The sequence below is a fragment of the Trachurus trachurus genome (assembly GCF_905171665.1).
Source record: "Trachurus trachurus genome assembly, chromosome: 20".
NCBI lineage: Eukaryota > Metazoa > Chordata > Actinopteri > Carangiformes > Carangidae > Trachurus > Trachurus trachurus.
In genome coordinates this window covers 24,601,064-24,627,233 of record NC_139911.1, presented here as the reverse complement: position 1 = coordinate 24,627,233, position 26,170 = coordinate 24,601,064, and the positions used below count along the sequence as shown (strand labels likewise).

Here is a 26,170-nt window from a genome sequence, read left to right as displayed (position 1 = left end):
ACTACAGTGACTTCAGAGAGATGCTGCAGACATCTGCTCTTTCTCCGGTATAAACGGTATTGCAAAATCTCTACCGGTAGACATTTTATACCGTCACACGGTATAATACCGTCATACCGCCCAACCCTACTATGTGTATTTCAATATTGATGTATTTCTGGCCTATTTACTTATACATTTATTTATTTGATGCATTTGGATTTGTTATGAATGTACTTCTGTATTTCTAAGTGTATTTTAGCATTCATATATGTCAGTGTATTTATGTATTATACAGTACATATTATTTATACATTTATGTATTTCTGCATTTATTTATTCATACTGTACATCTGTTTTTTTTTCTCCATTTATTAATGAATTCGGTTGTGACTTTATTTCTGTATTTCTACATTTGTTTAAGCCCCAGTCTGTAACTTATTTGGCTTTTTATTAGCAAAAATCAAATATGTCTTTCATAAACATATTTCACTGAAGTGGAATCACACCCACATACAAATGAAAGCTTTCTGGTACCTTAGAATGAGTTGTTACAAGTCGTTACAAAAGTGGGCAACGCACCGAACCGAGGCGGCCATGTTGCATCGCCATTTTTTACGTTGAGTGGCAGCGTGACCGTAGGTAACCATAGAAACTGAGCGGAGCTGTGGGCTCGGCCTGTTAAAACTGTCACCACTGTGTAGTGTGAGGAAGGACGGAGGCACTGATGTTGCATTCAGGTGCAGTCAGGCAGACGGCCGTCGGCAAACCAACCGGATGTCATTTTACTCCACCAGAGAAAGACGGTAAAACAATACCACATCACCATGACAACATGGTGTCACCTGTATTGTTTTGCCTCGTGCTGACGGACCACTTGTTTACATAGAGGCTTGTTTATCCTGTTACATGCAGCGTCTGTTGTCTGTCTGACGTCTGCCCCATTTCACCTGAATGCAACATCAAGAATACGTTCTGATATGCAACCTCATCGCTAGATGGGTGCAATTCCTACATATTGTACCTTTAACGTATTTAGTTCTGTGTGAATATGCTATCAGGTGGGTGGTCCTACCTCGTTCTGGAGCCATATTGGTTACAGTTGTGATGATTAGATGGTTCTACATTCTTAGCTGGACTGACACTGTTCTATTAACTTTAAGAAGCATCATCTCAAGGAGCCAACTGATCCAGTTACTTTGATTATGATGCTCTGATATGTTGTATCAGTCAGCATCAACACTGGAAATTTCTAGTGGGAGTAGAAAGATGAAACTGGAAGAAAAAAAAAATCAAAGACCCTCTACACACCCACATGTCATTATTACACATACATCTGACACAGTGGTTCTGAGCCTGCTGCTCTCAGTGTTTGTGTTTTGTGGTGAGAAGCTGCAGGAAATCAAATCAGAGACGGTCACAGGAGCGCGGTGCTGCCGGCCTCCATCTCTGAGCAGAGAACAGCTCAGCCATGTCAGCTGCTGGGCGTCTGTCTGCTGGCTTCACACTGACACTGGCTCCAACTTCTAGGAGAAGTGCATGCTGCTGTTTGACCAAGAGAAGTGTCAGGAAGTACAAACTGAAAACTATCTATAGGTGTGGAAATAAAAAAAATACAACATTACAATCTGAACAAAGACTTGTAGTGTTAGAGGGATAGTTCACCCAAAATTCAAGTCCTCCGTGTCTTCTCTGAGTTACAGGGGGTCTCGGTGTAGCAGTGCATGTCCATATAACGGTTGCAAATGGATAGCAACTGTCTTCGTAACAAAAAGACACACCAAAAAACATCCAAATACCTCCATACTGCTCGTCTGTAATGTCCCTCTTGTAATTGAAGCCCCGACATGAGAAATTGTTGCGAAAAAAAATTAAATAAGTCTATATTTTAAGCTTGTTTGTAGCGGAAGCTCCCAGTGTCTCAGTTCACTGCTCTTCCTGTGTCACTGACCGGCGGAACAATTTCTCATGTCGGGGCTTCAATACAAGAGGGACATTACAGACGAGCAGTATGGAGGTATTTGGATGTTTTTTGGTGTGTCTTTTTGGACGAAGAAAAGTGAGCCCCATTCACAACCCTTATATGGACAAATACTGCTGCACGGACCCCCCCGTAACTCAGAGAAGACACGGAGGACTCTGAAACTTCTCCCAGCCCTTTTGGGTGAACTATCCCTTTAAAAGGCAGCCCTGACCTGACCAACAGCTGCTACACAACAAACACACAAAACACTGATTTATTATCATCTTGTATTCACCTGGTAGTCAAGGCTGATGAGAGCCAATCAGGAGCCACCGTTGGCGTCTGTGTCATTGTTTCCAAAGGTCTCCGTTTTCACCTGTCCAGATCCACATCCCCAGAGTTTTCACAATAAAATACAACCCCAGTGTTTTCAAAATGAAAAACAACAACAGTCCAACAGTGGTTGTAAAAGTCCCAGACATCCAGACTTGTGAAGAACAGATGTGTTGTGACCTAAAGGTGAAGACATGGAGAGCATTTCTGGCAGATTAGAAATGAAACAACCTCCTTGTTGTCAGGTTCACACACAAATGTGATTAATTTCTAACCCAATTTATTTTCTTATTCTGATGAGTTTGTGCTGCAGGGCAGTGATCACTGTAGTACTGGAGGCTTTGTGGAGAAATTCACTGCAAGTCAGTTTTTGTAGCCGTATGGTCTGGGTCTGAAGGACTCAAAGCTTCAAGAATCAGTTGACTGAATAAAAATCAGCAACCACTTATTTTCAAGTTATTTTTTAAGCAAAAACAATAAGAGTCTAGTCCTTCTTGTGTTGTCAGAATGTTCTGGGATGTTGAGCGGAGCCTGAAGTTTTATTCTTGGCCCAGTAAAAGACTTTCACCATGTTTGATTATGAATAGCTCAGCTTGAATGAGATGAATGCTGCAGTTTCTGTGTTAGAGTTCACATCAGTTCATCATTTAAAGACGGCGTAAGGAATTATTAAGTGTAATGAATTTTTTATTTGTTTTTACGTTGGGTTTATTAATGCATCGTTTAAAGGCAAATTTAGGCTTTGATTCATAATAGTGTTTTTGTTAATTAATGAAACGATGCATTTAATTAGATCCACAGTTCACAGACTGGGTCCAGTCGGAGCCAACCCCCAGACACTGTCACTTCACACCTCTGCTGTTGTTGTCTTGTTAAATTGCTGCCTTGAGGTTTGTTTTCATCTCATCTGCACTCTTTTTTTTTAGTCTCTCTTTTCTCTTTTTTTGCCGTTTTTCCTCTGGTGCTGTTGGTGTTTAACTTTGTGTTTTAGATGTTTGCTTTCATAAAGTCCTCACTGGGTTGTGTGTGTCTGTACGGCACAGATTTTGTTGTTGTTCCCATTTTCTTCACTGTGCGCTGTTTATTTCCGATTTCGATGGACTGAATCAAACTAAAGTGTGTGTGTGTGTGTTACAGGACCTATGCACTGCGGCGGGTGCGTGATGCCTTCAGGGCCAACCAGAGAGTGGAGGATCCTAAAACTGTGGCGAGACTGTTGGAGGAGGGGCAGCAGGCAGTGGGACTGATACAGAGACAGGTAACACACACACACACACACACACACACACACACACACACACACAATGTAGACTCCCTCCCTCAGGTTAAAGGGATAGTTCAACATTTTGGCAAATTGGCCCATTGCCATAATCCCTATAGTCATAGCAGTAGGTGCGTTACCTTTATTTGTCGGTGCAAGCTATTTTTAGAACGGCGGAGCAGAGCCGTGAGCTGCTCAGAGCTACGCTACGGAGGCTCATGGGATTTCTTGGTTTCCCTCATCAAACTCATCAAATACACAATCCAACAACTCCACAACGCTCTGGTGGACAAGTTGTGACCTGCACATTCACCACGCTATGAGATAATAACACAACGTTACCAGACAGAGTTGTTTTAGAGGGAAATACAGAGACTGCTTGATGAAAAACTGTCCCTGAAGGCAATGCGCATCAGCGGTTTTGCATGAATTTACCTCTAAAACAACTACATGCTGTTATTATCTCATAGCGTGGTGAATGTGCAGGTCACAACTTGTCCACCAGAGCGTTGTGGAGTTGTTGGATTGTGAATTTGATGAGTTTGATGAGGGAAACCAAGAAATCCCATTAGCCTCCGTAGTGTAGCTCTGAGCAGCTCACGGCTCTGCTCCACCGTTCTAAAAACAGCTTGCACCAACAATTAAAGGTAATGAACCTACTGCTATGACTATAGGGATTATGGCAATGGGCCAATTTGCCAAAATGTTGAACTATCCCTTTAACCAGGTTGACTAGAATGCAGATGAACACCTGTTTACTGACTGACCACCTGTCTCACTCACTCACACACACACACACTCCCTCATCACTGTTGCAACACTCTAATCACCTCAATGTTGGTCATTTTGTTCCCATAATGCATCAGCAGCCTCTCAGCCAATCCCAATGGAGGATTGTCAAGCCTCTTTTCTTACTGCTTTCATTCTCTTCCTCTCCCTCTCTTTCCCTCACACTCTCACACACACACTTGTTTGGGCACACACATCTAAACAAATGTGTGTCTACATGTGTTCTAACAGTGGGAGGATTTATGAGTCAGCTAGGTTCATAAATGCACACACACAAACACACACACGTAGGCGGGCAGTGGGAGTGTGTAGGTTGACTCCTGAATTTAAGTCGACTTTAATGATCAAATTACCATTCTGACATTTGAGAGTTTAATGATAATAACAGAGAAACTGAAATGTTAAATGAAGCTGTCAAGTCAGCCTGAGCTGATCAAACTGAGAACTCAGTCCATGAATAAAACTCCAGACAGAGGCAGTGATCAGAAGGTGAGGTGATATTTTCATTCTGAGTGGAGCAGTAAATGTTTCATTTTACTATTATTAGTATCAACATTAAAATAATCAAGAACAATAAACAAACTGAGTCACGATCCTCTAACAGCAGAACTAACTGAACCGGTCCCTGTATGAAGGAGGCATCACTCACTGGAGGTGAAATTACAGTTGTGTATTATTTTGCTCTGTGAGTGATAGAATTGATTGTTTCATTTTTGGATCAGATACCTGACAGTGTTCCTCTCACTAAACCTTTGAGATCTGATCACTTGGACCACATTCAGAAATGATCTGGACCACACGTGGTCTAGTTCATGAAGCTGTAGCTCTGTTCAGACTGGATCAACCTCTGTCCTCCTCAACCATCTGATCACATGTGTCCTGCTTTAAAGGGATAGTCCACCCAAAATTGAAGTTTCACTCATTATCTACTCACCCTCATGTGGACTAAGGGCTGGGAGAAGTTTCAGAGTCCTCCGTGGCTTCTCTGAGTTACAGGGGGTCTCGGCGTAGCAGTGCATGTCCATATAACGGTTGCAAATGGATACCAACTGTCTTCGTAACAAAAAGACACACCAAAAAACATCCAAATACCTCCATGCTGCTCGTATGTAATGTTCGTCTTGTATTGAAGCCCCGAAATGCGAAATTGTCCCGAAAAAATTAAATAAGTCGATTTTTCAAGCTTGTTTTGTAGCGGAAGCTCCTCGAAGCTCCTCTTCCCGGTTCGTGTGGAGCAGCAGCATGGAGGTATTTTTATGTTTTTTGGTGTGTCTTTTTGTTACTAAGACAGTTGGTATCCATTTGCAACCGTTATATGGACATGCACTGCTACGCCGAGACCCCCTGTAACTCAGAGAAGCCACGGAGGACTCTGAAACTTCTCCCAGCCCTTAGTCCACATGAGGGTGAGTAGATAATGAGTGCAATTTGAATTTTGGGTGAACTATCCCTTTAAACATGTTTCTGCATGGACAGTTGATCACGTCCTGTTTAATATAGGCATGTATCGTTCTTTATAGCCAATAAGCAGAAACAGTTAAATTAAGTTTTATTCATTTGAAACAGTCAAATATTTTCCGTTTGAAACAGAACTATGTTAACTTGATACTAATTAGACTGTGGTAGAGCACATCAGTAGAGTAGGGAATCTGTAAATGATCCAACAATCCAGGTGTGAGATAGATTTCTCCTAGAAGAGCGTCCGATTTCCAGTCGTGGAATGTTTGAAGCTGTATCCACAGTAGGTCCTCGCATGTCCTCCATGTTTCCCAAGGTCCAGACTAGGATTTCATTTTTTTAGCCTACTGTAGCAATTTCCAAAAACTCTTTGAGATAAAACCAAAGCCTGTGAAGTAAATCTCCATCCCAGGTTTTACATCCCTGATAATCTGGAGGGGCATTATGGTATATTTCATGTAATCTACTGTGTGTGGAGCTGCTGCCGGGTCGTCTCCTCTGGTCCTTGTTATGACAGATCTGAACAAAACAAAGTTGTGTAGCAGGTTGTGTGTGTGGGGATGTGAGCCTCTCTACAGCCGGCTGCACTTTGAGATGTAAATGACTGGAGACTGGAGGTCTAAAGCTCTGACCTGGACTAGGACGGTGAAGTACGCTGTGTCTCTGTGTTTGTGCAGGTCAGATGCTGTGTGTACAGAAGAACACCTATGAGGTGTGTGTGTGTGTGTGTGTGCAGGCATACTGTTGATTTGCAGTTTGTTTCAGGGATCACGTGATATGTCACTCTGTTGCTGTGGTAACAAGTTTATATAGATCATCATCATGTTCAGAATATGACGCACCAGTACAGGAGCATTAAGCATCCATTTGGAAAGTTTTCTTGTGTCACTGATGATGAGAAATCAGTCAATGGAATTTAAATGTCAATGTGACAACTTTGACATCCTGAATTTTGAAGTCCAGAAGAGGTTCAACACCCAGTTGTAGAAGGTTTAAGTCCAAGCATCAGCAGTCTGTTGACTTAAATCTGCAGGATAATTGTAGTAAAGGTAGAGTCATCCTTCTCTCCAGAGGATGATGACCGCTTCTTCCTACAGACATTCTGATGGGGATCCACAGTGATCTGTATGTGACCATCACTAACTTCATAGTTATTGTGCTGAGAGCTGAGAGCCACAGGGATGATGGTGGTGGTCTGGAGGCATGTGAGCACCAAGGCTTGAGAGAGGGAAGTGTACCTCGTTCTAACACCGGTGCATAGGTCTCTGGAAAAATCCATATCTCACACAAACACACACACTTCAGCATGCACACTTTGTGTAGATGAGGCTGTTTGTGTTTGCTGCTCTCTGGCTTCAGGTTTCATCCCCTGTGTGCAGATCCATACAGTGTGTTACATAAGAGGTGGGTGGGGGCTGATACACATGTCTGTTATCAGCTGACAATGAGGAACATCTGGAAGCACCACACACTGGGATGTAAGCTGGTGTAGATATGACTGAGACAGAGGAGCCGAGGCTCTGTCTGGACTGATGTGTTCACATTTACACCTTTGTTCTTGTCAGAGCTTTGCAGCCAGACTGATGGAGAACTCACACTTTAATATCCTGCACTACAGTGGAAGTCACAGCACACCCATGATGTGCATACGTGTGCACACGTATGGGCAATTTTTGACCCGTTCCCATGGTGACGAGTGTATATATAGATCCGTTAACTCTGATCACATGATCAAATGTTAGACTGACTTTCTGTTCAGTTTGATCATGTTGAGAAGATGAGGCAGCATCAGACAAACCTTCAGCTCACTGATATCACACTGACTTCTCATCTACTTGCACATGTGAAACCAGTTAACTTGCCTTTTTTTAAATATTATTTTAAAGAGGAACTAGGCAGGATTATTCTGATGGCTATGCTCCATTTTTACCTTCATTAAAAAGCTGGAGTAATTGTGATGACTTGTTACGAGTGAGAATGGAGGCTCTCTGCGTCTCATGGCTGAAAACCAACCTTGCAACATCAGTGTAGTACCTGGCCGCCGCCCTCTCTGTGCACCGCCACACATACGCGCTCCATAACCTGTAACCATAACCTGTAATCGTCCTGGGTGAGGGATCCCTCCTCTGTTGCTCACCCTGAGGTTTCTCCGATTTTTCCCTGTTAAAAGGGTTTTCTATGGAGTTTTTCCTCAGTGGATGTGAGGGTCTAAGGACAGAGGATGTTGTTACGATGCCATGTAAAGCCCTTTGAGACAAACTGTTTGTAAAAACGAGCTATACAAATAAAATTGCCTTGCCTTGCCTTGCCTAATCTCTTGTTAAAAGAATAGTTCACCCAAAATTGAAATTGCACTCATTTTCTACTCCCCCTCATGTGGACTAAGGGCTGAGAGAAGTTTCAGAGTCCTCCGTGGCTTCTCTGAGTTACAGGGGGTCTCGGCGTAGCAGTGCATGTTGCAAATGCAAATGGATACCAACTGTCTTCGTAACAAAAAGACACACCAAAAAACATCCAAATACCTCCATGCTGCTTGTATGTAATGTCTGTCTTGTATTGAAGCCCCGAAATGTGAAATTGTTCCGAAAAAAAATTAAATAAGTCTATATTTCGCATTTCGGGGCTTCCGACTGCACGTGAACACACCGAGCGTCAACTTGGGTCTCGCGCGAGACTTTGAATTAGATCTATAGTTTTACAAACATGTCGGCTTGCTTGAAGTAAATAAACTTCTTGGTGCATGTTTGAGTAGCTATCTGACGCTGTCTGTGGAAAAAAAATTGTGGCTTTGAGGGCTGTAAACAGCCTAAGCAGTGGAACTTCCATCCGCTCCCATTCATTGCTGCCGTGGCGATGCAGAGACAGACACAACTACCGCAAAACAGGAGACATTAAATTAAACTGAAAATCTTCAGATTCCTTCTTTTAGACCTAAAATGTTAAAATACAGCCAGGAGTTGAATTTGCCCAGAATTGTCCTTTAAGTGGTGAGCTGCTCACACTGTGTCTTTCTCACAGGAACATTTGGGCCAGGACCATCCCATAGACTGACCCGCTCTGCTGCATCCTGGCTGCACTAGTGTGTCTCTGCATCACTGACTGTGCTCAAAAAGTTTAGTTCCTTCCTAATTGTGAATGTGTATGTGCTTATTTCTGTGTGTGTGTTTGTAAGTAAGTGTAAGTTGGGAGTAAAAATGATGGATTGCAGCTGCATAGCCGCCTCTGTTGGTAGAAGAGAAACTAAACCAGCGTGTGTGTAATGAGCCTGTGTGTTTGTGTGTGTGTGTATGTGTGTTAAGGCAGGGAGCAGTGAGGCAAAGTGAGAGGGAAAAAGTTGTTCATAAAAATGTGAATGAAAATGGCTGAAAGACAGGAAGTAGAGGGAGGAGGAGCTGGACTGCAGGTGGTATTTGTATGACTGATGGGTGCAACTACTCTCTGTCCCACTTCACTTGGATTTATACTCTACACACACACACACACACAGACTCACTTGTAGAAATAGAAATACTCTATTTGTAGGACTTGTTAATGTTATGGCTTCACTTCATCGCCGTGTGTGTGTGTGTGTGTGTGTGTGTGTGTGTGTGTGTGTGTGTGTGTGTGTGTGTGTGTGTGTGTGTGTGTGTGTGTGTGTGTGTGTGTGTGTGTGTGTGTGTGTGTGTGTGTGTGTGTGTGTGTGTGTGTGTGTGTGTGTGTGTGTGTGTGTGTGTGTGTGTGTGTGTGTGTGTGTGTGTGTGTCAGCAGCAGCCTCTGAAGAGCCATTTCTCAACAATTACTGCTGCTTAATGTCACTGCAATGTCACACAGCCTTTGGCCATTTTGTCTGAATTGAGATGAAATGCCACAGCGGGCGGTGAGTTATACCTGCCTGGACGGGGGAAGGTTGCCCGGTAACGAGTCTCAGGCGCCCACCAGAATCTCAATCACTGCGCTCTCTGTCCTGTCCAGTGTTTAGACTGTGGCCGTGGTGTCGGAGAACAGGTGTGTTTCTATTAGGTTAGTTTGAACATGCATGGAGCTGTTTGTTGAAGCAGCGCTCGGTCGGTGGATGGTGACATCACCTGGTCAGCTTACAGACTAACGGTAAATGTTGAAGCTGCTGCACCACCAACGACCACTAGGTGCTGCTCCAACTTGTCCTGAAGTGAATGGAAGAGGGAAAAAACACATTTGTCTCAAGAACATTCAGGTCATATACATGAGATTAGAGTAAATGGACTTGCTCTTTGATAGTACTTTTGGTCTTTGACCGTTAAGCTGTTCTCAGACCAGTATGTGTACACATACTGATGATACATCAGGGGCAAGTGTGTCTTCAGTATCTTGCCCAGGGACACTTCTACATGTGGACTGGGAATGGGGCCGGGCATCGAACCTCTGTCTTTCTGCTCTGCCTCCTGAACCACAGCAGAGAAGTCCAGGCTCTAATGTGAAGAAATACTAGGTTACCTGCTGCCCTACACACACACACACACACTGCTCTGCAGGTATTTCACTTTTAGTTTATACCATAGCTTCACATCCCAAAGAACTAAAGAGGCTCTGCTGTCACTACTCCAGTAAGTTAGACATGGAGTTGAGCTGGAGTCTGTAGCAGCTCATAGAGTCCTGTCAGTAAAGACAGACCAGGTCCCATGGTCAGACTGGGACAGGAATTCAGCCTGGGTCTGATCCACCAGGAACATCCACATGAATGACACTGATGGAGACACAAAAAAAACTGTATGCTAAATTTGTCTGGTTTGGCTAAATAGAGGCCTAAAAGCCGGTGGGGAGGCTTTAAAGTGCTGTTTTTTACAACCTGGACTTTATTTCCGGCATAAAATACAGTGGTTTACTCACCCATAACTTTGGTGTCATTAGGAGTTCCCACGATTTTTAAATCCATTCGAGAGTCGTATATCCATATAGTGGGAGTGATTGGGGCCTAGAGAATGCAGCCTCTATAACACATTATCTGCCGCAAACTCTTTAATTTCACCACTATGTTGTTATGATACGCCAGTGTTACTGTTACATTGCTGCCTATGGTAACGGAGCACATTGTCTAACCAAACTGAATGAAAAAAGCTAGCTGTAGCTACTTTAGGCAGCACATTGACTTGCTATAGTCAAGGAGAAAGCTGGAAACTTCAGCGTCCCTTTTTTAAATCGTTCTCTCTCATTGGCTCTTTCCACCTGGGGAAGGTTTTTGCCTTTTTAATTCCCTTTTGCGCTTTCTTGGCGACGAGGATTCTGTCTCTCGTGCTGAAGCATGATCCTGCATTACGCTGCAGTAGTGCAGGCTTTCAAATTTGCGGCGGACCAGCGAAGCCTCTCTTGCTGATCTCCTTCTGTACTCAGTCACACAGTGCTGGCTCAGAGGGTAAACGCTGAAGGCGGAGCTATTCCCTGGTCCTGCTATATGTCCCTCGCCGGCTGATGTAGTTTCAAGATGGTAGACCGGCATAGAGCCCTTGTACGAACAAATCTTAAATTCTTCATTTACGAGAATGAGTCAGATTATTGGCGGAGGTCATTATACACCTATGATGACATACACATGTGAATATGAGCAACTGGAAATGTTACACAATGTCCCTTTAACATTGCAACGGTATTTGACTGTTCCCTCGATTGAGGACGTTTGATTCAATATCATTGTTATCATTTAGTGAACTGTCCAGAGTCACCTCGGTTCCCTCGGTTCCCTCAGCCTCCATCCAGCCTTCTGATGTGTTCAAGTGCAGAGTTCAGAGTAGTTTCTGAGGGAGTCTGTTTATCGCTCTCTAAATCCAGTTGAGTCAAAATAAAGATTTTCTTGCTTTCGTCAGTGAAAAGTCAAGGCTTATATTGAGATGTGGAGGAAGCAGCTTCCTTTCACCTTGGCGCCTCTGCTGTCTGAATGTTATGAGCCGTAAGTTTTGGATTTGTCAGATTTAAAGATCATTAAGCTGTGAAGCCGTTCTGCTCTCTGATCAGTGAATTAAAACACAGAAGAGGCAAATAGCAAGAGAGATAAATCCTTCAGATGGAGACGCTCACACTGCACTGACTTCACGTTTGCTCGTTTGAAGAAGACTCTTTTAGATTTCTCCATCTTTAATAAAGACAGAATAAAATCCAGTGGGAGCTGGTGTAGTTTTCTCCAGGGGGGGAGGGGGGCTGTAACAAACCAAACTATATATATATCTCTCAAACTATAATATTATATACACACTACACTACTATAAAACCCTCTATTGTTTAGCTGCCACTGATAAAATCCCTGAATGCTGCAGCTTCTCTCTACACCTTCAGATGAAACTGCACAGACAATCTGTCTGTTGTAGTGAGGAGTTGAAGATAAACTCTTCTGTCAGCTGATAATTAGCTGCATGCATCAAGAAAAAACTAGGTTTAATAAACAGCTTGACTTTTACACTCTGACAAACACACACACACACACACACACACACACACACACACACACACACACACTCTGCTCCTCTATAATTCTCTGCTGCAGCTTTAGCCAGAAGATCTGTGAATTGATGTTTGTCCTCTCGGGATATTGTCTGAAGCTTGTTGTTTTGTTTTTTTGTATCCATATCAAGATTTGTTGTTGTGGTTTTTCATTTTCTCTCAGTGAAAAATGTTTCCTGCAGCCACACAGACACATAATCACTGACACTGGATTGTTCCTCCGACTCGGTCCCCCACAGTGAAATGGCTCTCACTGTCTGATGTTATGAAGGTGTGTTTGCTTTTCTGTGTGTGTGTGTGTGTGTGTGTGTGGCTGTGATGGTCCAGTCTCAGGACATGCGGAAGGTCATGAATTTTCTTGTCTGCAGGAGGCCAAACGCAGAAAGACAGTTTCCTTGTTCAGATAATGGTGACTATGATTGTGATGTGTCGTCTGTAGCTTTTGGAGGTTTTTGGTCAATACTGATTCAACTGAAACATTAAAGGAGACATATTCTGTCCCTTTTCCACAGATTAAATAGTTCCCAGGTGTCTTAAAGACATGTCTGTCACATGCTTTGGTCAAAATCCCCCAAGGATCAAACATCACAGCTCTTTTCATCCTCTCTAAACAGCCCTGTTCAGAACAGCTGCTTTCAGTGTCTGTCCCTTTAAATGCAAATGAACCACTGCTTGCCCCGCCCCTTCTACTGCTACCAGGTAGGGGTGGGGTTATCCAAATTCAAAACTAGTTACATCATTGTCAGAGAACTGAGGGAACAGCTTGTAAAACCACATGGATTTTAACCTAGAGAGCCTGAACATTACAGATTTTTTTTTCAGTTCTCACATTTCGGGGCCGGAAGGCAAAACAAACACCTAAATGTATGTTAAAGAGCCTTCAAAAAGTGATATTTCCATAATATGTCCCCTTTAACTATAAGATGGGAATTTGCCATCCCCTACCTCTTGTCTTCAAAGTAAAAGAAAACTATTGTATCGTAAAACATTCCTTTTTACAGGAGTTGCAGACTTATTCATGTTTATTAATAGTGGGCATTAGACATATTGATATACTCTGAAAGTGTGAGTTGCATTTCATCTCATAATAAGTGTACAGTGCCTTTTTGGTGGGAATTGACAGAGTTATGAATCAGAGCAGGAATGTTTTAAACTAACCACAGTAACGGCAGTCACTTAATTTGTCCACATCACAAAGGGATTTCATGTTTAATGGCTCAGCAGATCAACCTTGAAATCTATCTCCCTCTCCTTTTCTTTTCTGACGCAGTTTCAGATCCGATCCTGCTCATTTAGAGGAAACCAGAGATTTGGGGAAATCCTGAACCAGACAGGAGATGAGCTAAAAACTAGGGCAACACCCTGCACGAAAATCCTGCATCACCTCCTCCTCCTCCTCCTCCTCCTCCTCCTCACCTCGCTCTTCCTCTTCCCCTCTCCTTCTTCCCCCCTCGTTCCTCACCGCCTCGTACGCCTCTCTTAAACATAACACACCCAAGCACATACACTATATTTGGAGGGGATCAGCAGTGTGTAGTGTCAATAAATAAAGTGTCTGTACAGAGGGAAGAAGGTGCAGTGTGGAGCCCCCCCACCCCCCTCTCCCGCTCGTCCTCCATCTTTCGATCTGTGAAAATCCCCCCAGCCTCCCTTCCCTTCCTCCATCTCTCAAAAATCTCATGCTGTTATTGCTGCTTTTACAGCCGACTGCCCCGCGGGTGCCGGTAGCTTTACTGAGCTTTAAACACACACACACTAACACACATACCGTGTACTGTATATGACTATACTGCAAACTAAACTAATACAAGGAGGAGAGAGTTGTTGAGGTGGATAAAAGGAGACAGGTTTCTCCCCCCTCCTCCTTTGCCTCATTAAACATGATGCGGAGGCAGGAGGGGAAGCAGCACAGGTCGGCCTCAAATCTGACTCTGGTATAAAAACATAAAGGACCAAAGGAAGATGTGTTGATCAGAGCAGGGAGGAGTTGGTATTACTGCTGGAGTTTGGTTGAACTCAGGTGTGTCAGTAGATGTTGGGACAGTTTCACAGAGACGATGACTGATTTGGAATTATGTTGATTACCATGATCTTACCTGTGTGAAGGATCTAATTGCAATAGACATTCTGTGACATTTCCCCTCATTACTGTGGGCAGATACTGGTTTCCTCTCTATTCACGCTGCACTTTTCCACAGTGAAGCCGAACAAGCAAAATACCCCAAAGTTTTCTGCCCCAAAAACATGCTCCCATCATGAAGAATCCATCATGTCTGTCCTTTAGTTTAAAGGGACATTGTGTAACTTCTCCTGTTATCTATTCACGAAAATCGATTATTTGGTTCAAAAGTCTGTTTTTCATTAACCAGTAATCCCCCCCATCAACAAAGTGAAGTGTTCCTTTCAGCTCTGAATGAGCCGTTCATATCATTCATATCTCCATGGAGCGGGTAAGCTCGGTGCTGCTGCCATGTGGTGTCTCCATGTTTTTACGTTCAGTGGCAGCGTGACGGTAGGAAACCACGGAAACTCAGCGGAGACACCGGAGCTGTCGGCTCAGGTGGAGGTGGCGTCTGTGAAAACACTGATGCTGCATTCACCTGCAGTCGGGCAGACGGCCGTCGCTAACAAACCAGATGTCATTTTAGTCACAGAAGTCCAGAGAAAGACGGTAAAATGTGGGTCAGGTAAACAATACCACATCGCCATGACAACATATTGTCATGTGTATTGTTTTGCCTGGTGCTGACGGACCACTTGTTTACATAGAGGCTTGTTTATGCCGTTACGTGCAGCGGCTGTCGTCCGTCTGCCGTCTGCCCAATTTCACGTGAATGCAGCATGAAAAATACCATTGAGTTGCTTGTGATATACAACCGCAACGTTGATGGGAGTAATTCCTACACAATGTTCCTTTAAATTCTTGCAGTAGCTTTGACTGAAATTGTTCTGCAGGTTATTTAATGCATTTTGGGTTTTCTCTCTCTCCCTTAGTGTTTTAAGGCTTGTGCATGTAAAAGTTCCACTGTGAAGGGATGTTGCCATGTTGAGAAGATGCAATTGTTTGTTTTTTTTCTGAGGAAAAGCCCTCATACCGGTATTAGTGCAAGGACTTTGGGTGCAGAGTATGGACTGTGAATTTTGAAAAAAATCTAAATAAAAGTGCCACATGATTTGATCTGAGTGGAACCAGATCACATATAAAGTAATTGAAAGCAGATAAATAACCTTTGCCATCTGAAGAGATTTTCTGACTCCGACCCATGAAGATAATTCAGGGCTCAGGGTTAGATCTTGGTCTCTGGAGTCTGACCTCCAACGAAGTCAAGCTGGAATGGTTGGCAATACAACAACCTAATACGGGGCGGGCAGCCTATTGTTCTGAAACCCATTATTTGTAATAGCTTGCACTGCACCACAACAGTTTATCGCTGCAAAAGGCAAACTGCAGGCACATGGCGGTGCACCACTTGACGAGCTTGCATGAGCTCCGTGGTCAAAGACTGCTTCAGGCTGGGATGAACACCCAGGCACCCCAGAGAAGCAAGGCCCCAGGCACAGGAAGTAAACAGAGAGTCGACCTGAGACCAGTGACAAACAATGGGCTCCCTCCCCAGGCTGCTCTCTGTGCACTAGGCCTCACACATATTTATTTATTACATTACATTTACTTATTTATATATTTGCTCCGAGCCTCTAGAAGTATGGAAAACTCTGCCTATATTTACTATGCAACTCCCCCGAGTCGTCGGTGTCAGTGCTGATTGCTGAATCGAGTGGACTGTAAAAATATCTGGCAAAAAAAAGAAATGAAGCCACATTTTTAATGAGGCAGGTGTAGCTAGGTGACAGCTTGACTTCCAAATAAAGCCTTTTATGAGTAGTTTTGTTGATTTTGATATTTATTATTTATTATTTTTGATAGTTTTGATTTTGGTAATTAAATTGCCATTTTGAGTCTCCTCCTTCTATACATCAAAATACTGCAGTATCCTCTGTGTCAGGCTGTGTCTAAAATCACTCACTCATCCCCTGTTCCCTGTTCACTACCTAAGGATTCAGTGTAGAGGAGCACATAGTGAACTCTTCTGCACAGCATGAGTGCAGTCAATGCATGATTATGTTGATGGTGCTGGGTCAGTGATCATCAGATGTACACTACTCCTTATGATCCGTTGTGGTATACTATGAGTCGGAGTCCACTATGGGATATAATGATTTCTCACTATACATTCAGAGAGCACTAGAGAATGGTAAAGTCATTATATAGATAGGAATCACTGTTACTGTGGTTTGGGTATGTCACGTTGTCCTCTAAATGCTAAATGAGTTAATTTGGTGAGAACATAAAAGTGAAATCCAAAATAACTCGTCAGCAGCAGGAGCAGAGAGTTGGAGAGGAGTCAGATCTTTTACCTCTCTCATCCCTTCTGGTGTGTTCAGGTCTTCCCATCATCACCAGCCCCACAAACCTACTGAGCACTGAAGTCAGGTGTATTGATTTCTGACTTCAAAAATTCAGACCATCATCCCTTGCTTCCCTCAGAGCAGAGCTGCTCAGTATAGCTTTAAAAATAGCACATTACTAAATCAAAGATCAGGTTTTGGAGGATGTGGCGTCGGGGGGTCAGGAAAGTACAACAAATCCACGAACCCTCACTCGCATCATTGCTGGGATTTAACAACACCGTGGTGTGTGATTACACTGACATGTCATGTGAGGAGCTGGTGCTTGTGTAGGTGTGTGTTGCATTCAGTTGCCTGCGGTTTTTAGATATTGACCGTCAGATGTCAAGAGCGGTGCTTTTGAATATGGGCAGCCTGCTGGTTGTTTGTTTCTTGGTTGGAAAATATGATGCTAGCATAGATCTCATTTCACCATGTAGTAGGCTACAGCCATGAATCATTTACAGCTTCTGTTTGGAAGGAAAGGGTTCAAAAACGTGTCCACCTCTTCTCCCTGCAACAAGGTGGATTTATTATTATTAATTATCTATATTTATCTATATATTATCTATATTTTTGTTTCCCAAAATATTCCCAAAGATTTAAGGTGGGAACTTGTGAACTGCATGCAGAGTTTCCCATACATTCAAATAGATTTTTCTGCGTTTGGCTCAACCAACGCTCCGTTCATTAATCTCCGCATAGCGCTCCTTCTCTGTTATTGTCGTTCACACACAGACGAGCGTGCATGCATGACAGTAGTGCGCGGTAGAGGCTGACACGGGAGTGTTTTTTCAATCCCGTCCCGTCCCGCTCCCGCAAAAAAATTCCCGTCCCGTCCCGGTCCCGTGACAAAGTCAAAAAAAAATCCTGTCCCGTTCAAATCCCGAATAAATCACTCCCGAACCCGGCCTGTTCCCGATTTTTTCTATGAACACAGTCATCATGCCTAAACGATTGTGTTGACAGACACAGATCCCCCCCCTCTCAGCGCACTGCAGGCTGAATGACAGACAAAACAAGACGGTAGATGTGGCGTCAACACGTCTACCGTCTTGTTTTGTTATTTCAATTAGAGATAATGAACGCCCTCCTCGTCCTTTCTCTCTCCCTCTCTCTCTTTTTCTTTCTTTCTTTTTTGCTTGTGTGCATCACCTGTTTAATGCGAGGTGGAGATTACGCCGCCGCCGCATCAGCTGACTCCTCTGACTGGCGGAAAACGTTTAATTGCCTACCGGTATGTTGATTTACACAGGTTATACACCGCTACGTAGCCACGACAGTGATCACTGAGGGTGTGCAGTTTGCATCAGCTGTTTTATGTGAGGTGGAGATTACGCCGCCGCCGCATCAGCTGACTCCTCTGAGTCAGTCTGACTGGCCGAAAACGTTTCCCTACCGCTATGTTGATTTAGGTACACCGCTACGGAGCCAGGACAGTGATCACTGAGGGTGTGCAGTGTGCATCAGTCCACACACTTAAAACTTTTGGACCGTTTTGAGCGCACCATCCGTAGCACTGCCTGACTTGTGCTTCTTTGAATGTCGCGCTTTGACTCCCGGTCCCGTTCACTCCCGTTTACATTTTTTCCCGTCACGTCCCGATCACGTGATTCAAAATAAATTGACTCCCGAATCACGGGATTCCCGCGGGAATCCCGTGTCCCGCGGGAATCCCGATAAAATGTCAACCTCTAGTGCGCGGTAAACGACACTCGTACAGTCCGATCGCTGTGGCTTAATGTTAGCTATGTGCTACATAGACAAATAGCTACTTTATGAATCAAATTTGATGTATTATTCACAAAAACCTCTTATATATCACAGAAGTATTTCTGAAACAATATAAATATAAAATATATATATATATTTACATAAAATATAAAAAAATATATAAAATATAAAATGTTTATATTTTATATATTAAATATATTAAATATATTAAAAAAATATATATCTTTTTTTTTTCTCACATTTAAAGAGACCCCGAGGCCACTTGTTAATGGGTCCATTTTCGATAAATGTATCATTTTGTCTTTATAATTTTTTAAATATTATTATTTAGTGGTCGACTTGCCCAGCATTACCTAGTTGCGGTTTCCTGGATGCTGCTCGGTGGGTCATGGGAATAACGCCGGCGTATAGTTGGCATCGTTTATGGTCGGAACTATGACGGTATCTGATCGTCTGAACTTTCATTCTTGATCAATGAAAACATTCTTGGCAAATACTTTTGTCTGTTGTGTGTCGGTCCAAGAATTTCACTGTGCGTGCCGAGGCTCATGGGAAATGTAGTGTGAAAACACTTCTGCCTTCCGGAACTCCTCATAGTCACTTTAATATTTGGCAATTTCCGTGTGGCTAGTCAAATGGACATGGTGTTTTATGGCCCATTTTGTTCTAGTGTGACAAACACAGAACTCACACATTTTTCTGCTTTACAGAATCTTACAATCCCACGGTGGGTTGCCCATATTCACTGCTTCCAACTCTTAAGGTAATGAGCAGTTTGCACATGAACACTGATCTGAGAGGAAACTTGCAAATGAAAGTCTCAGAAATGTCTGTACGATATGGATTGTGCCACTGGTATGATGATACTACTGCAGGATCCCAGCAAATGTTTGTTATTTGCCAGCGATGCAGAAGTGTTGTTCTTTATGTCTCCTGCTGTGACTGGGGATGTGGTGAAAATGTGATTGTCATCAGATTGCATAGCTGATATATTTGGAGATGCAGCGGTTGGTGCCTGTGTTGGATATGGAAGTGAACTTTTCAGATATGTTTATCATCTAAACTCTGCAGGAAGGTTATCGTCCATGGATTTAGTAGCTGGAATATACAGTATTTTGGAATTTGTCTGCTTCTTTCCTTTGTTTGTTTGTTTTTGGTCTATTCTTAGAAATCTGGGTCTGATGCAAGGATGATTCTCCATCCTCCACCACACACACGCACTCACACACACACACACACACACACACACACACACACACACACACACACACACACACACACACACACACACACACACACACACACACACACACACACACACACACAGAACCGCAGACACACACAGAGACTGAGCATGATGAAATTCATTGACTGGAGAAGGCAATGTGATGCAAGAACAAAAGTTGGAGACTAGAGGAGGAGGAGGAGGAGGAGGAGGAAGGCAACAAATGAGAGGAGAGGTTTTCTCATCTGTTGCCCCGGTGGTTAAGGTTTGTATCGTTTTGGTCAACTAACACTACTTGGTTAACGTTAAGGTTAAGGTTAGAGTTAGCTGTATTGTGTTGAGGAGATGGGATGCTGACAGTGTTATTATCTGGAGGATGTCTTGTGATGCTTATGCTTCAATGTTCCAGTACTTTGTAGAATAATAGAGGAGAGGAGTGTCGGACTCGGTGTGGGTCTGGAAGGTTGGAAGAGGATGTAGGCTGTAAAGCTGCTCTTTATCTGCAGCATAGACAACATCATTTCAGCCAGTAACACACTAACAGCACCACACTAGGTTACAGGTTTCTGTCCTCATGAACATATGCACAACCCACAAAGCTTAGTTTTAGGGCTATATGTCATCTCAAACCACTACACATATACAGAGGACTAATATAGTGGGCTAAGAATGAACTAAATCCAAAGCAAGACTATCTTCTTCTGCATTAATATTATCAATATCCATTTTCATATACAGGTGCATCTCATCTCTAGTAGAATATGATGGAGGTCAGCAGTGTTCTCCATGATAGTGGAGCTACTGAACATTTAAAGAGGAACTTAGCAGGATTTCTCCCGTGGCTCTGCTACATTTTTACCTTCATTAAAAAGCTCCAGAGTAATTGTGATGGTTAACTACATGACTTGTGACTTGTTACCGTGACAACGGAGGCTCTCTGTCTTCACCTGGCGTCTCACTGAAAACCAACCTTGTAACATCAGTGTAGAACCTGGTCACCGCCCCGGTGTCCCAGCTCTCCTCTCTGCACCGCGACACAAACGCGCTCCGTAACCCGTAATCTCTTGTTCATGACGGTTAAGACTACACAAACACACGTCGTAACATCGTATATGTTATGTAACGTTATCCACCGCTCCATTTATTGATTTTTCGCCAGTTTGTTGTAAACAAATGCACATGGAGGAGAGGAGGGTTAGAGGGTTAGAGACACAGAGGAAAAGCGAGCAGACTTGCATAGTTCCCCTTTAAAGGCTCAGGAAACCTTTGCAGGTGGAGTTCATTAGCTGATGAGAGTGTGACATCCTTAGGTTACAATAGTGAACTTTTTTACTATAATCTAATTTTTTTATTTACTGAATTTGGGGTTTTAGTTCAGTTTAAGCCATAATCACTACAATTAAAAGAAATTAAGGCATGGAATATTTCAGTCTGTGTGTAATGAATCTATATAATATATGGGTTTCACTTTAGAATTAAACAACAAGCACTGGGCTACAATAGGACTAATAATTAATAAAATAAATCCTTTCATAGTTTTGTCTTGTACTAACACCTGGTGTCATCGCTGCTGGACCACATCATGATCTTGTTTGCTCTCTCAGTCAGACACCAATGGTGAATCAATAACTCCCCCACACCACCACACCAGGTTCCTCCCGCTCTCACTCCAGTGCTAATTGTTCAATCAATGTCATTAAAATAAAACGTGCTCTCAGAACAAATGATTTAGCCTCTGTGTTGTTAGGAGTTTGCAGGTGGGCTGCCAACATCTGTGGGCCATGAGCTGGAGGAGGTTGAGAACCTTATTATAAATAATGTGTAAGGAGATGACAATGGTGGGTGTGTAACCAGCGGTAACATGCAGCTGTGTGGAGGAGGATCCTGAGAGGAAGTCAAGTATTTGTTTTCTGTTGCTAATTAAGGCTAATGAAACCACTAGGGGGCAGTGAATACTATATAAAACAGATAGGGCTCCATCACTGGCTGTCTGACCAGTTGAATCTCTGTGGTTTGGTTTCACTGTGCTGCAGTTTGTGCATTTAGACATCAGCCTTCATTTACTCTCATTTCTCTTACACATTTGATAGTTGTCACTAATCAGGCCATCTGAAGCAGACAGACACACTGAGGAAAAGCTTGAGAAGCCCCAGAGTCGTCATAAGTCATCCTCTGAGGACCATGAGTGTGTGGTGTGCACTAAAATCATGTGAGGTTGCCCAGACATTTGACGTTGACAGGTTGGTGTGCTTTATGGTCTTTCATAAAGTTGACGCACCCTCATGTTGATGAATACTCCAGAGTAGTTTTTTATTCCTCAAAGTGCATCTGGAGACCCGGGAGGCCGGTTCATAGTCCAACCAAAACTTTACATGAGTTATAGGGCCCGCCATAAAAACCATTTAATATTCCTCCACACTGCTCGTCCACTGCAAGCCAAGTGTCCTGAAGGGAGATAGTCCAGACTGGAAACAATGTCATTTAGGCAAGTCTGGTCACATCTGCGTGCGTGGCGTGGCAAATTCAATCCAGGACTGTTTAGACTGTAAAAACGTCCTAAAAGACGTAGTTTGCAGTAAACTCTGGACTATCTCCCTTCAGGACACTTGGCTTGCAGTGGATGAGCAGTGTGGAGGAATATTAAATGGTTTTTATGGACGTTTTTGTGTCGGGCCCTATTACTCATATAAAGTTTTGGTTGAACTATGAACCGGCCTCCCGGGTCTCTAGGTGCACTTTGAGGAATAAAAAAACTACTCCGGGGTATTCATCAGCATGAGGGGGAGTCACTAATGACCGAATTTCATTTTTTGGTGAACTATTCCTTTAATCAGGAGCATGAGCCTGGTTCCCTTGATCGATCATTTGAGTAACAGGGTGTAATACGACAAGGTGTATAATTACCTGCTGACATACAGTATTGCAGGGTTCAGTGTTGTATAGACTCTCCATCATCATCACTTCATTAAGGATGGAGAAAGTGTCACTGCCCATTTCTATTAGACTGGTCCAACAAAAGTAACGTCCCTCTGCTTCCATCTACAGTCATTATTCAGTAGTAGTATTATTATTATTATTAGTTGTTGTTATTGACTGTTTGAACAAATGAGCAGTGAGTGAATTGAATGTGAGGGAATGAGGAGGAGGAAGAGCTGCCAGCACAGCCACATGTGGATCGATGTCTCTCCCTCTTCCATTAGTGTGAAGAGGACTGTCATTTCATAACCTCTGACTGAAGGACTCCCTCTCCTCTCTGCTCTTTATGACTCACTCTCTGTATTTCACTGTTTTTCCTTCACTTGTGTTTTTTTTCTGCAGTTTCCTCAATTTCTCTCTCTCACTCTCTCTGTTGTTTAATCTTCCTCTTCCCCGCTCGTCCTCCTCTCCAGCAGATTGCAAGCCAGTCTATCGGTTCTCTGCTCTCACCATCGCTGCTTCTCATTTCCCTCAGCCCGGCCTGTATTGATGTGCTCGCATACAAGTGTTTTTCTGTGTTTCTGTCATCCTCTCCCTGTGCAGTGCTGAGACAGTGAGGTGGAGACTCAGTGGACAGTAGAAACACGCAGCTGAAGCCTCACAACATATTGCAGAGAAACACCAGGACCCAGATGCATAAAACTCACACACACACACACACACACACACACACACACACACACACACACACACACACACACACACACACACACACACACACACAACTAGAAATATACGTACACTTCTCGTCGGAGTCGTACATGGTTCCACTGTGTGAATCTCACTCTGAGAAATTCAGAATGTGCCGGAGCCTTGTTTCCTACAACTGATGGAGGAAGAACCTCCATTAAAGGGATAGTTCACCCAAAATTGAAATTTCACTCATTGTCTACTCACCCTCATGTGGACTAAGGGCTGGGAGAAGTTTCAGAGTCCTCCGTGGCTTCTCTGAGTTACAGGGGGTCTCGGCGTAGCAGTGCATGTCCATATGACGGTTGCAAATGGATACCAACTGTCTTCGTAACAAAAAGACACACCAAAAAACATCCAAATACCTCCATGCTGCTCGTATGTAATGTCCCTCTTGTATTGAAGCCCCGAAATGAGAAATTGTCCAAAAAAATTTTAAATATGTCTATTTTTCAAGCTTGTTTTGTAGCAGAAGCTTCTCGAAGCTCCTCTTCCTGGTTCGTCCAAATTTGACGAACCGGGAAGAGGAGCTTCTGTAAATATTATAAAACTGTGAAACAGGTCACGGAACCACTCACCATAGATAATCTTATTCTTCTGAAATCATATCAGTCCTGTTTATAAAATATGAAATTGCCAATTCTGTGTAAACAGAAAAATGGAGAATGATGATAACGAATGAAGCTGTGTGAAGCTTGTTCTTATTTTATGTTAAATTAGGTGTCTCAGACTACTTTTTATATTTCAATTGTTTCTTTGAAATACATGTGACCTGTTTTGGCTCCACCCAACAGAGGGTTGGAACCAAGACTCATTTATAGAAAAGCATTTTATCAGATATTATACCAATCTGGGAAGTAAATCCTTACCAAGAAATGTCTTCACAATTGTGTTTAGGAAGGTGTGTCATATCACGTATTAAAATGTTGAAATCCAACAAATCAAAAAAATGATAAATTAATGTTATATGAACACAATAACTAATGATGAACACAGACACAAACACAAAGGATGAAGCTTCTTCTTATTCCAGCTGTTGTCCATCCACTGTCCCTGCAGTAGACTGATGTTTCCAGTTAGCCAACAGACTAACAGCTCCACTCCTCTCGTCTCCCAGCTTCTAGAGGGGCAGACACGTGCATGAATGTGTGGTGGTAACATGGAGACAGGGCCATGTCTTATGGTTTCAGTCTTAGTCTGTTTTTTTTTTTTATTATTATTATTTAACCTTTATTTAACCAGGAAAAGTCCCATTGAGATTCAGAATCTCTTTTGCAAGGGGGTCCTGGCCAAGAAAGCAGCACAGTACATCCACATCAAGTACACATTTGGACAACATCAACTAAACAAACATAAAAACAGTTAAAACAGTAACAGCAAATCACATCATTACAGTAGAATCACCAGCTGCGTTCGGTGAGAGAACATGTGCATGCAGCAGTCAAATAGTCCTTGATCCTAGCTTTAAAATCTTCCATACTTACGATTGTACAAAGAAGGCCAGCCAACACTCTCATAAAGACTACAGTGATGAGTACGAAAACCTAAATCTGTTACAAATCTTAATGCTGCATGATACACCCAATCCAGCATTTTCAGAGAGGAGAGATTTGCATGCATGTATAAAATGTCACCATAATCAAGTATTGATACAAAAGTTGCCTGAATCAGTCTTTTTCTCGCATTTAAGGAGAAACAACTTTTGTTTCTATAATAGAAACCAAGTTTAACCCTGAGTTTCTTTGTAAGACATTCAATATGGTATTTAAAAGACAGATTTTCATCCAAGTAAAATCCCAAGTATTTGTAGACATTAGCATGACTGGGCTAACTTCACTTCACACCTCAACATTCTGATTTTAAAGGCAAAGGCATGCAGAAACAAAAACAGTCGCAGATAATGATGCAGATGTTTTGTCTGAAACATCTGCAGCGTCCAGTGTGGACAGACTGTCACACCCACAGACTGACAGAGACAGTTTGTGTCCTCGGTCTTTCCTGTGGGGAACGGAGACGGGGGAGAGAACCCATGAATTAAAGGGGAACAGGAGACGTGAAGAGGAAATTGGAGCGAGAGGAAACAGAACAATGGAAGCGTAACAGCTCTCGCAATTTACAAGCAGCTCTCCTCCATGTTTCCTCCTCCTCTCCCCCCTCCGTCCTCCCTCTCCTCCTCTTCCTCCTCCTTTCATCTTCTTTGCCTCCTCTCTCTGTCTCTCAGTGCGACAGACTGAAACGGGAGATCACAGCAGAGTCTGGCTGCTAGTGAGGGAAGTCCACACACACACACACACACACACACACAGTTGGATTTCTCTGATATGTGAGCACAGTTTGCCTTCATCTCTTCTCACTCCCTAATTAGTGTGTGTTCACAGAGAAAAAAAATTAAGGTTAAGAAACGGCAGCTTTTCAAAGAAACTCCTCATTACTGTTACTCTGTGTTTGTGTGCAAGCACGCATTTCCATGTGGGATTGACCACGACTTCATCGATTTAATCACAATTAATTACTCTTTAATGCAGCCTGATTGGGTAATGTCAGGTCCCAAGCAGTGACAGCTAATTGGCTGCAAGCGTGTCAAGTGGGCGGAGCTTTCTAAGTCACTGTAGCCAATTAAAAAGACCAGAGACAGGCAAATGAGTTGGGTGGGACTCAAGTAAAGGAGATCTCCAAGGTCACACAGTAACTGTAGGACGGATGTAAATAAAGACGTCCCATTTCTGCTCAAGATGTCTCTGAAACACACACACACACACACACACACACACAGCGGGGACAGCAGAGGGAGGTTCTGGTTGCAGCACCGGGGGCTTCAGAGGTCTTCTAGCAGCAAAACAAGTCCAGTATCAGTTTCAGATTGAAGTGT

General features: G+C 43.0%; 1 protein-coding gene across 1 annotated transcript in view; it reads left to right on the top strand.

Moving 5' to 3' along the window:
• The window catches only part of lyrm4b (LYR motif containing 4), a 60,429-nt gene that overhangs the window by 14,265 nt on the left and 19,994 nt on the right, over positions 1 to 26,170 (top strand). Inside the window, exon 2 of the mRNA XM_083995835.1 lies at positions 3,413 to 3,533. Within this exon, the coding sequence (XP_083851961.1) occupies positions 3,413 to 3,533 (121 nt within the window). The remainder of the gene's footprint in view (positions 1 to 3,412; positions 3,534 to 26,170) is intronic.